We start from the raw sequence: 11,877 nt of genomic DNA, 5'->3' as shown, positions 1-11,877 counted from the left end.
AGCCCACAATATTTGTTCAAGCAAAATTATCTCAACTTGAGGCAGAGGAGGTGGTTGAAGCTGTTGAAAAACTATGATATCACCATTTTGTATCACCTCGGGAAGGCCAATGTGGTGGCTGTTGCCTTGAGTAGAAAGAGAGTGAGTATGGGCAGCCTTGGACACATCACAGTTGGTGCGAGACCGCTTGCATCAGATGTTCAGGCTTTGGCCAATCAGTTCGTAAGGTTGGACGTTTCTGAGCCCAGTCGTGTTCTAGCTTGGTAGTGGAGCATGAAGAAGGATATAGTTGCATATGTAGCTCGGTATATAAATTGTCAGCAAGTAAAGTACAAACATCATAGACCTGGTGGTTTGCTTCAGAAGTTTTAGATTCCTGAGTGTATCACTTTGGATTTTTTTGTTGGACTCCGACAAACTCAGAGGAAGTTCGACGCGGTATAGGTCATTGTGGACAGGCTGACCAAGTTAGCACATTTCATTCCTGGAGTAGTTGCCTATTCTTCAGAGCGGTTGGCTGAGATTCCTTTGTGATTGTATTTATTGATGATATCTTGATTTACTACTGCAGCTGCGAGGAGCACGAGCAACATCTTCGGTTTGTACTTTAGACTCTGAGGGATAGACAATTATATGCCAAGTTTTCAAAGTGAGAGTTTTGGTTGGACTCAGTCGCCTTTTTAGGGCACGTTGTATCGGCAGAGGGCATACAAGTGGATCTTAAGACGATTGAGGCAGTTCAGAACAGGCCAAGACCCACTTCAGCTACAGAGATCCAGAATTTCTTGGGTTTTGCGGGCTATTACCACCGGTTCGAGGAGTGGTTCTCATCTATAGTAGCCCCATTGACCATATTAACCCCGAAGGGTGCCCCATTCAGGTGGTCATATGCGTATGAGCTGAGCTTTTAGAAGCTCAAGACTGCTTTGACTACGGTTCCGATGTTGGTGTTGCCCACGGGTTTAGGATTTTACACAGTGTATTGTGATGCATCTCGTACTGGGCTCGGTGCAGTATTGATGCAGGATGGCAGGGTGATCGAATATACCTCGCGGCAGGTGAAGGTTCATGAGAAGAATTACCATGTTCATGACTTGGAGTTAGCAACCATTGTACATGCGCTGATGATTTGGAGGCACTACCATTATGGCGTGTCGTGCGAGCTATTCATGGATCATCAGAGCCTACAATATTTGTTCAATCAAAAGTATCTCAACTTGAGGCAGATGAAGTAGTTGGAGCTATTGAAAGACTATGATATCACCATTTTGTATCACCCCAGGAAGGCCAATGTGGTGGCGGGTACCTTGAGTAGAAAGAAAGTGAGTATGGGCATCATTGCGTACATCCTAGTTGGTGCGAGACCGCTTGCATCAGATGTTCAAGCTTTTACCAATCAATTCGTAAGTTTGGACGTTTTCGAGCCCAGTCGTATTCTAGCTTGTACAGTTGCTCGGTCTTCCCTATATGAGCACATCAGAGAGCGGAAGTATGATGGTCCTCATTTGCTTGTCCTCAGGGACATAGTGCGGCACAGTGGTGCCAAGAAGGTTACTGTTGGAGATGATGGGGTTTTGAGGAGGCAAAATCGTATTTGTGTGCCTAATGTGGATGGGCTTTGTGAGTTGATTCTTGAGGAGGCCCACAGTTCCTGATATTCTATTCATCTGGGCGTTGCCAAGATGTATCAGGACTTGCGACAGTATTAGAGGACGATGAAGAAGGATATAGTTGCATATGTAGCTCGGTGTATAAATTGTGAGTAAGTAAAGTACAAGTATCAGAGACCTTGTGGTTTGCTTCAAGAGTTTTAGATTCCTGAGTGGAAGTGGGAGCATATCACTTTGGATTTTGTTATTGGACTCCCACAGACTCAGAGGAAGTTCGACGCGGTATGGGTCATTGTAGACAGGCTGACCAAGTCAACGCATTTCATTCCTCTGGCAGCTTCCTATTCTTAGAGCGGTTGGCTGAGATTTACATCCGCAAGATTGTCCGTCTTCACGACGTGCCCGTGTCTATCATTTCTGATCGAGGTACATAGTTCACCTTGCACTTTTGGAGAGCATTACAACGTGTGTTGGGAATGCAGGTTTAGTTGAGCATAACATTTCATCTTCAAATGAACGGACAATCCGAGCGCACTATTCATATATTGGAGGACATGCTTGGTGCTTGTGTTATGGATTTCGGGGGTTCTTGGGATCAGTACTTGCCGCTTGCAGAGTTTACCTACAACAACAACTACCAGTCGAGCATTCAGATAGCTCCCTATGAGGCATTATACGGGAGACAATGTCATTTTCCAGTTGAATGCTTCGAGCCGGGGGAGGCACGGTTGTTGGGTATAGATTTGGTACAGGATGCCTTGGACAATGTCAAGATTATTCAAGATCGACTCCGCACAGCTCAATCTAGGCAAAAGAGCTATGCTGACCATAGAGTTCGAGATGTTGCATTCATGGTTGGAAAGAGAGTATTGCTTAAGGTTTCACCCATGAAGGGGGTGATGAGGTTTGGGAAGAAGGGCAACTTTAGCCCTAGGTACACTGGACCCTTTGAGATTCTTCAGAGAGTGGTGAGGTGCCTTACAGGCTCGTATTGCCACCTAGTTTATCAGTAGTCCATCCGGTGTTCCATGTGTCTATGCTCCGAAAGTATCACGGTGATCAGTCCCATGTATTATTTTTCAACTCAGTCCAATTGGACAAGGATTTGACTTACGAGGAGGAGCCGGTGGCTATTCTAGCCTGACTGGTCCGATAGTTGAGGTCTAAGAGTTAACCTTCAGTTCGAATGCAGTGGAGAGGTCAGCTGGTCGAGGCAGCCAATTGGGAGACCGATTCGAACATGCAGAGTAGATATCAACACCTTTTCACCAATCTAGGTACTTTTATATGTCCGTTCGAGGACGAACGTTTGTTTAAGAGGTAGAGAATGTGTTCCGAAACATCAAAATAGCTCCTTTGCGCCTTTCTCGATTTGCGTGCCCAGTCTGTGTCTTTTTCGAAAGACTTTTATGTGAAAAAATGATTAAAATGTGAATTCGTGCCTTAAAACCTTTTTATTTGAGTTTAGTTCGGTCAACGTTTTGAGAAAACGGACTCGGATATGTGTTCTGATGGTCCCGATGGGTCAGTATCGTGATTTGGGACTTGGGCGTAGGCCCGAAATCGAATTCGTAGGTTCTATTTTGAGTTATCGCAATTTATTGAAAATATGAAGTTTGAAGGTTTACTGAATTTTTAAATTTGACCGATGGTTGACTTTGTTGATACCGGGTCAGAATTGTGGGTCCGGAACTTGGTATAGGTCCATTACTGTATTCATGACTTATTTGTAAAATTTGGTGCAAAACGAAAGTGATTTTGGGTGTCCGGTTGTAAAAATGAAAGTTCTTAAGTTTATTGAAAATTTCATCCGATTTGGTATCCGATTCATAGTTATAGGAGTTATTTTGGTGTAGTTTTCAAGCGAGTGAGTTCGTATAATATTTTTGGACTTGTGTGCATATTTGGTTTGGATCCTCGAGGGCTCGGGTGAGTTTCGGGTAGGCTACGGATGGTTTGAACTTTGAAATTTCTGGTTTTTAAACTTCTGCTATGATCTAGTGTTACCTTCTTCGCGATCGCGAAGGTACTCTCTTTAATCTGCGAATTACCCTTCGCGAACATGACCAGCTTCTCGCGAACGCGTAGGATTGGAACTTGGTTAGGGTGATCAATGTTTTCTTCTACACGAACGCAAGCATTGATTCGTGAACGTGAAGGCCAGATGGGAGCAACCTTTGCGAACATGTGAGAGAACTCACGAGCGTGTAGGCCACTTGGGCTGCTGCATTTCGCGATCGCGGCAGGCCTGACACCCAGACGTTAAAACATTTCAAAATAGAGATTTCACCCATTTTTCATAATCTTTCCATTAGAGCTCGGCCTAGAGGCGATTTGGAGCAGAAATTTCAATACCAATTCATAGGTTAGTATACTTTAACTCATTTTCTTCCATTTCTAACATCACGCATTAAATTCTAGTTGTAATATTTGTGTTTCCATAGTAGAAAACTAGGGATTTAGAAAGAATTGGGGGGTTTTGCAAATTCAGGATTTATACCTCAATTTGGGGTCGGATTTTAAAACTAATTACATAATCGGGCTCGGGGCTGAGTGGGTAAATGGGTTTTGGTCCGAACCTCGGGTTTTGACAAAGCGTGTCTCGAGTTGACTTTTTTATTTGACTTTTTGGGAAAGTGTAAAATACAATCTTTATGTATTGTAATTGATTCCATTAGCATTATTTGACGTTATCGAGTCGATTGTGGTTAGATGCGAGTGATTTGTAGGTGGATTCTAGAGGAAAGGCCCCGATATAGCTCTGAGTTGACTGCGGAGTGAGGTAAGTATTGGGTTTAACCTTGATTTTAGGGAATTAGGAACCCTTGAATTATGTGCTATGTAAAATTTGGACGAAACTACCTTTTTCAAGCTGAAGTGGGACAATTGGACCGCAAAAATACACTGGCATGGCGCGCCATGCGCCGCATCTGAGAGCCGCATCCGAGAGGATTTTCAGAGAGTTGATTTTTTCACTCTGCAGGAATTTTGCACTAGCGCGCTGCGGTAGTGCGTTTTTCATAGATTAATATTTTTTTCTCACTTTTGAGATCCAGACTTGGTCGACGACCCCTAAACGTGATTCTTGCTTAATTTCTTGGGCTTTTACTCAGACTTCAAAGTTCCAACTTGTTCAAATTAGCTCAAAATAATCTTAATAGCTCGAAATCATTTCCTGCAAGGCATAAAATACGTAATAAGTGCAAAATGCCATTAATTAAGCTCCACCACTAGTAAAATGCAATGATTAGAGTGCAAACTATCACTAGTACATGGATTTCTATCCTACCATCAATGCATCCCCTAATTGATGAGTTGAAGTTATTGTGGCATCATGGTGTGGAAACATATGATGTATCAACTAAGCAAAACTTCAGACTACGTGCTGCTTTGATGTGGACTATAAATGATTTTTCTTCTTATTGAATGATGTCCAGGTGGTCAACTGCCGGAAAGTTTGCTTGCCTGACTTGTATGGAAGATACAAAGGAATTCACTTTGCAACATAGAGGCAAGAACACATGGTTTGGCTATCATCGCCGCTTCTTGCCAATGGATCATGAGTTTAGGATAAATACTAGTGCATTATGAAGAACAAAACTAATTATGAGGAGCCACCACATATCTTGTCACCCGAAGAGATTTCTAACAGAGTTATGAATCTACCTAAGGTAACAGAGTATCCATTGCATAATAAGATACCGGGGTATGGTGTAACGCACAACTGGATAAAACGGAGCATATTTTGGGAGTTACCTTATTGGAAGCACAATCTTCTTCGGCATAATCTTGATGTCATGCATATCTAGAGGAAGTTTTTTGATAACTTGTTTAATACTATGATGGATGTAAGCAACAAAACAAAAAATAACTTGAAGGCCAGGATGCATTTGAAAGAATATTATAGGAGGGTTGAGTGGTACTTGACATACTTGAACAATAAGATTCAGAAGCCTAAGGCTAGTTACACATTCACTTTGGATGAGAGAAGAGTTTGTGATTGGGTTAATAATTTTATGATGCCTGATCGGTATGCATCAAACTTATCTAAGTTTGTTGACATGAAAGAAGGGAAGTTGACGTCAGTTCGTAGAATATGGAAACCCATCACAGAGATATGCTTATTTTTCAAGGAGTTGTGCTCTAGCACATTGAGGGTGGAGCACCTAGTTTACATGGATAGTAACATTCTCTTAACTTTAAACAAGTTGACGAAAATTTTCCTGCAATGTTTTTTCGATGTCATGTAACATCTTCCAATTCACCTTGCGCAGGAGGCACGACTAGGAAGGCAAGTTCAATATAGATGGATGTATACCTTCTCGGGGTAATTATTTTTAATCAATTATCCTTACGTGTTTTAGTTAAACATTATTTCATCTTAAAATTATGCTATGCAGGATGAATGGTAAATATAAGCAGACAGTGAAAAATAGATCAAGGATTGAGGGGTCGATATGTGAGGCATATCTGGATAGAGAAACTTCTTATTTTTGTTCATATTATTTTAAATATGATGTTCCATGTTTAAGAAATAGACCCTATCCGCACGATGATGGTGGCAATACCGATCCATTGGCACCACCCTTTTCCATATTCAATAAACCTGGAAAAGGCGGTCCGAAATGTACTCCAACACAATTTTTGACTAAGATGGAGCTAAAGTCAGCTACAACACATGTTCTACTAAATTGTTTGGAGGTCCAACCTTATTTCATGTAAGTGTACATTTATATTGCCGACTTACATTCAATCTCAATTATCAATCATTTTAACTAATGAAAGTTTCAAATCTATCGGACAGTTAGTTTGTGGGTACATATGGGCATGAGAATGTTTATCCTAGGTTTAATTTGCATAATAGTTTAAACACTTTGTAAGTATTAGCGAAGTTTCTTTCAATGCAAATTATATTCCATTGTATGTACTTTTTAATTTTTAATTAACTGTTATATGTTGGGTTCGATCTAGATTCATAATCCAGATACTGGCGTAAATGGTCCATTTTTGCATGACATTACTTGGGGACCTAGCTCTAAGGTCAGAATAATATCTAAGTACTCCGTCAATGGGTACAAGTTTCATACAGAAGAATGGTCCAAGGGCTTAAAAACTAATAATAGTGGCGTGTGTGTGAAAGCTGATGGTGATGTTGATTATTATAGTGCGCTTAAACAGGTATTAGAACTCGAGTATAGTGTTTGTTGGCCGAAGAAAAAGTTGGTATTATTTCAGTATAAATGGTATAATCCAACACCTACTAAAGGTACAAAGGTGCATCCTTTGTATAAAATAGTTGAAATAAAGCACACTGGAAGGTATAGACTCCATGACCCATTTATCATAGCACAAATTGTGAAACAAGTGTATTACACACCTTATTCTTTATCCAAGAAGAAGGGTGAATGGCGGGTAGTAATAAAAACAAAGCCCGTGGGTAGAGTTGAAGTCAAGGATGCATTAGATGTAGTATACCAGATGACATTTCAAGTGTTGAAGCAATGGTGGATGAAAATGAAAAAACGATGATGAAAATGAATATGATCAATATGAAGAAAGCGATGAGGATTGAGATGTTTGTGTGTTTTATGACTTGTTTTATTTTTTATATTATTCCTTATGTTATTGTTTTATTATTAAATCTTGTTGGATTTTATATATGTTCTTTTTTTAATTGTTATAATATGTAGTATAATTGCTTTATATTATTACCTATTGATGTTTTTATTATTATATTTTATTTTACTTAAATTGCATATATGACTTTTAAGGATAAAGAACAGAAACAATATAAGAAGAAAAAAATACTTTGCCATCCATGAGTGATCACATTACTTCACACATGCCTAGTATGAGTCCTCCTAGTTTTCCTCGTCCTTCTCAGTCGACGAGTTCATTACCACCTGAGTTTTTATGAGTCCCCCCCCCCGGCAAGCACAGTACAGTATTATTCCACGTCAACCGAGGGTGGTTCAGCTTCCACTATGTCACGACCTCAATTTACCTCCGTATGATGTCGTGATGGCACCTAGTCTCTAAGACTAAGTAAGCCTAACAAACATGCGGAATAACTGAAGTGATAATTTAAATCTCAAAAACATCAACAACTATATGAAATAAAATTTGCAACTTAACATGTACATCTCCCAAAACACGGTGAAAATATAAGTCACAAGCTATAGATACAATACTGAACACTGCTGTATATCATTATCTATAAAGATATAAAGAAATAAGAAAAGAACACGGTAGAAGGGGACTTCGAGGACTGCAGACGCGGGCAGGCATACCTTGAAGTCTCCAAAGCAAGCAACTTAACCCGCTAATACCGAGGCTGATAGGATGTACGTGGATCTACACAAAATATGTGCAGAAGCATTGTATGAGTACACTGCAACGGTACCCAGTAAGTGTCAAGCCTAACCTCGGTAGAATAGTGACGAGGTCAGGTCGAGGCCCTACTGAAGATAATAAGAAGCAAGACAGAAAATATATTGATATACTGAAATAACAGGGAAGGGAAATGTCACGACCCGAAATTTCCCACCAACGGGACCGTGATTGCACCTAACATTTCACTTGCTAGACAAGCCAACGTTAGAGAATCATTAAACCAATTCCTTATTTCCATTCAGTAAATAAAAATAATTAACTAAGATGAAATATAATAAGTGCGGAATATTATAAAACTGTATTAATTACTACCACCCAGATCTGGAGTCACAATTCACGAGCATTCTAGAATTTACTACAAGTAATAGTCTGAAAGAAATACAACTGTCTGAATGAAAGAAAACAGTAGGACATAAAATATAGACGGGGACTTCAAGGTCTGTGAACGCCGACAGATCTACGTTGAGCCTCCGTGTAGCGGACCAATAGCAAAATCTCGATCAACCTAAGCCGGTACCAAAATATGCACAGAAAGTGCAGAGTGAAGCATCAGTACAACCTACCCCATGTATTGGTAAGTGTTGAGCCTAACCTCGGCGAAGTAGTGACGAGGCTAGGACAAGATACCCACATATAACCTAAACAATATAATCATGCTAGTGGCAATAACAGTAAATAAAGAAATAACGCAGAAATAATAGGAAGGGGACATACAGTGGGGGAATACAATATAAAGAGTGAGAATAATGAAAAGATAGAATTAAACAAAAAATCCTTAAACAAATTGAGCAAATAAAACAGCAAAGGAAAACTGCACGGCATCACCCTTCGTGCTTTTACTCTCAACCTCACCAAATGAATAAATAGAACGGCACGGCATCACCCTTCGTGCTTTTACTCTCAACCTCACCAAGTAAATAAATAGAACGGCACGACATCACCCTTCGTGCATTAAACCTCTCATAATATACACGACATAACCCTTCGTACTTTACACTCTTCCTCACAATATAAATAATGCATGCACGACATCACCCTTCGTGCTTTACACTCCTCACAAATCACAAAATCAATAACAACGGATAGATAGGAGTATTACAAAGAAACTAGTATTTTTTTCATAATCAATAGCACGATATAACATCAACCTTGAATCAATATTCGAAAGTTACCAAATCTCAGTGAAACCAGATATAAGTCACCCAACATTTCAAATAACCCGCAAAGCATGGATAATAGAATTTAAGTCTACAAAATAGACAAGAATAGAATTTCACTCTCATGCTATAACTCGACAACGACGCATAGGTGCTCATCACCTCACCTATACATCGTATTTAACAACAAAACACGTAGCAAATAAACACAAAATACCTATTCCCTCAAGCCAAAGTTAGACACGACACTTACCTCGATTCGCAGGCCACTCACTGCTCAAGTACCGCTTTTACCTTAGAATTCACCTCCAGCTCACTCGTATCTAGTCATAAATATCTTAATACCATCAATTATCGCTAAAGGAATCAACTTTAATGAATAATTACAGATTTCCCAAACTTTCTCAAACAAAGTCAAAAATCGACCCCGGGTCCGCTTGGTCCAAACTCGAGGTTCGGACCAAACTCCATTTACCCATTCACCCCCGAGTGCAAATATGTCATTAGATATGGAATTCGACCACAAATCGAAGTCTAAATTCCCAAATTTACAAAATCCCCAATTCTCCTAAAATCACTAATTTCTACCCTTAAAGAACAAGATATAGGCCTAGAAATCTAGTGGGTGTTGATGGAAATTGAAAGGAATGAGTTTAAGAACACGAACCTATGATTTGGTGTTGAATTCCCACTTCAAAACTCGCCCAAGGTTGAGTTCAAGTGAAGAAAATGTGAAATGTTGAACAAATCCCGTCTTTGAAGTTTGTTTTAAAACACTGGACATGCCTTCATCGCGTTCGCAAGAGGCCTGTCGCGATCGCGATGAACAGCGGCCTAAGGCTTTCGCATTCGCGAGTCTTTCTACGCGTTCACGTAAGGCAGCTCCCCCCAATCTTTCGCGTTCGCGACCTAATGTACGCACTCGCATAGAAGAACATGACCCCCCTCTCCTAGGTCCCTTAAACTATCGCGTTCGCGGGAGACTGATCGCGTTGGCAAATGGTACCACCCCCAATGCTTTGCGTTCATGTCAAGTCCTTCACGTTCGCGAAGAAAAAAATTCCCCTGCCCCCATTTTACCTTTCGCGTTCGTGACACTACCTACGCGAAAGCGAAGAAGGGCATACCAGAATAGCTGCTGCAGCAAAACTCTCATGCGCACAAGTCTATCCGAAACTCACCCCAGTCCTCCAAACCAAACATGCGCACAAATCTAACAACATCATACGGACTTGCTCGTGCGATCAAATCGCCAAAATAACACCTAAAACTACGGATTTAGCATCAAAATCATTGAAATTCTCAAGAACAATTAAAGTTACTATTTTCTCAACCGAAGGTCCCAATCACGTCATTTAAACTCCGTTTCACACCAAATTTCACAGACATAGTTCAGATATTATAAGGGACTTGTACCGGGCTCCGAAACCAAAATACGGGCCCCATACCATCAAAATCAAGCATTAAGCATATACTTTAAAACCACTAATTTTCTGAAATTCAATTTTAGTCAAAAATTCATTTCTCGGGCTATGGACCTTGGAATTCGATTTCGGGCATACGCCCAAGTCTCATAATTCGATACGGATCCACCAGGAACGTCAAAACACAGATCCGGGGCCGTTTACCAAAAATATTGACCGAAGTCAAATAAAATCAACTTTATAAAGCATAAATTCTTGTTTTCATCAATTTTCATCATAAAGCTTTCCAGAAACATGCCCGGACTGCGCATGCAAATCGAGGAGGATAAATATAATATTTTTTAAGGCTTAAGAGCGCAAATTCGAGGTCTAAAACATCAGATGACCTTTTGGGTCATCATAGGAAACACTAAAGAAATTATAGAAAGTAACAACACGAAAATCAAGGAAGCTAATAAAATCACGAAAGGAAAACAATGATTTTACATGTTAAAGAAACAACATCCAAATAATACAACAAATAGCGAAGATCAACAGAGGCACCGCCTCGTAGTCCCAAATCATAAAAATAAATCACAGTCTTTCCTTATATCATCGCGGGAGCCTTTACGTTAAAATTTGAAAATTATTTTTCCCAAAATAGCACACCGCATTTTATCCCACCTTTTCACACTACACGACTTCTAGTAGTTCCCCTACTAGCCACGCGTATCAAGCCCATCTTATCTCACCGTATGTGTTTCAACACCCAGACCGTATACCGCCGCATGCGTATCAATAATCACAATGGCACGTCACAAACCTCGTGTAAACAATAACAACAGCACAGCAGAAACCTCGTGCAACAACCAAACAATAACCTCAACAATAACACGAAACCCAAAGCATAGAAACTAAATAAAATGAAATTTCACAACTTACAACTTGCCTCAATAGAAACCGTGGCCCTTGCAACTCAACACCAAACTCAACAACAAGATATTTCAAGGATAGCAAGTTTCAAGTAAGGAATTTCCACAGTTAAATAATGAATACGAAATTAAGAAAGCAAGTAATTCAACCAAACATGTAGTACAAGTTGCAGATAAGAGATAAGACAAGTAGACATGTGAAATTAGGCTAAACATGGTGACTATAACATGCTAGAGTGACTCAATTAAAGCATAAAAAGGAAACTACGCAGCTAAAACCAGAATTTCAACATTTAGCCCATGTACACACTCGTCACCTTGCGTACACGGACTTAACATATCACAAATTATCACCAAAATACCAAATCCTATGGGGAATTTC

General features: G+C 40.0%; 1 protein-coding gene across 1 annotated transcript; it reads left to right on the top strand.

Moving 5' to 3' along the window:
* The first annotated feature begins 1,328 nt into the window (after positions 1-1,328).
* LOC138902286 (uncharacterized) lies at positions 1,329-5,201 on the top strand. Its single transcript, XM_070190130.1, has 4 exons — positions 1,329-1,620; positions 1,872-2,036; positions 2,226-2,583; positions 5,048-5,201. Exons 1-4 carry the CDS (start codon positions 1,329-1,331, stop codon positions 5,199-5,201), a joined length of 969 nt encoding a protein of 322 aa, XP_070046231.1.
* Positions 5,202-11,877: the final 6,676 nt, after the last annotated feature.

The sequence above is a fragment of the Nicotiana tomentosiformis genome, chromosome 12 (genome assembly GCF_000390325.3).
Source record: "Nicotiana tomentosiformis chromosome 12, ASM39032v3, whole genome shotgun sequence".
Lineage (NCBI taxonomy): Eukaryota > Viridiplantae > Streptophyta > Magnoliopsida > Solanales > Solanaceae > Nicotiana > Nicotiana tomentosiformis.
Note: the sequence above shows the minus strand (reverse complement) of the source record. Positions and strands in the feature narration are given on the sequence as shown.

Coding starts and splice junctions, on each gene's coding strand:
- LOC138902286 (XM_070190130.1), top strand. CDS start 1,329: ATGGGCATCATTGCGTACATCCTAGTTGGTGCGAGACCGCTTGCATCA. Junction 1,621..1,871: donor GCCTAATGTGGATGGGCTTT/GTGAGTTGATTC, acceptor GGACTCCCACAG/ACTCAGAGGAAGTTCGACGC. Junction 2,037..2,225: donor GTCTATCATTTCTGATCGAG/GTACATAGTTCA, acceptor TGCCGCTTGCAG/AGTTTACCTACAACAACAAC.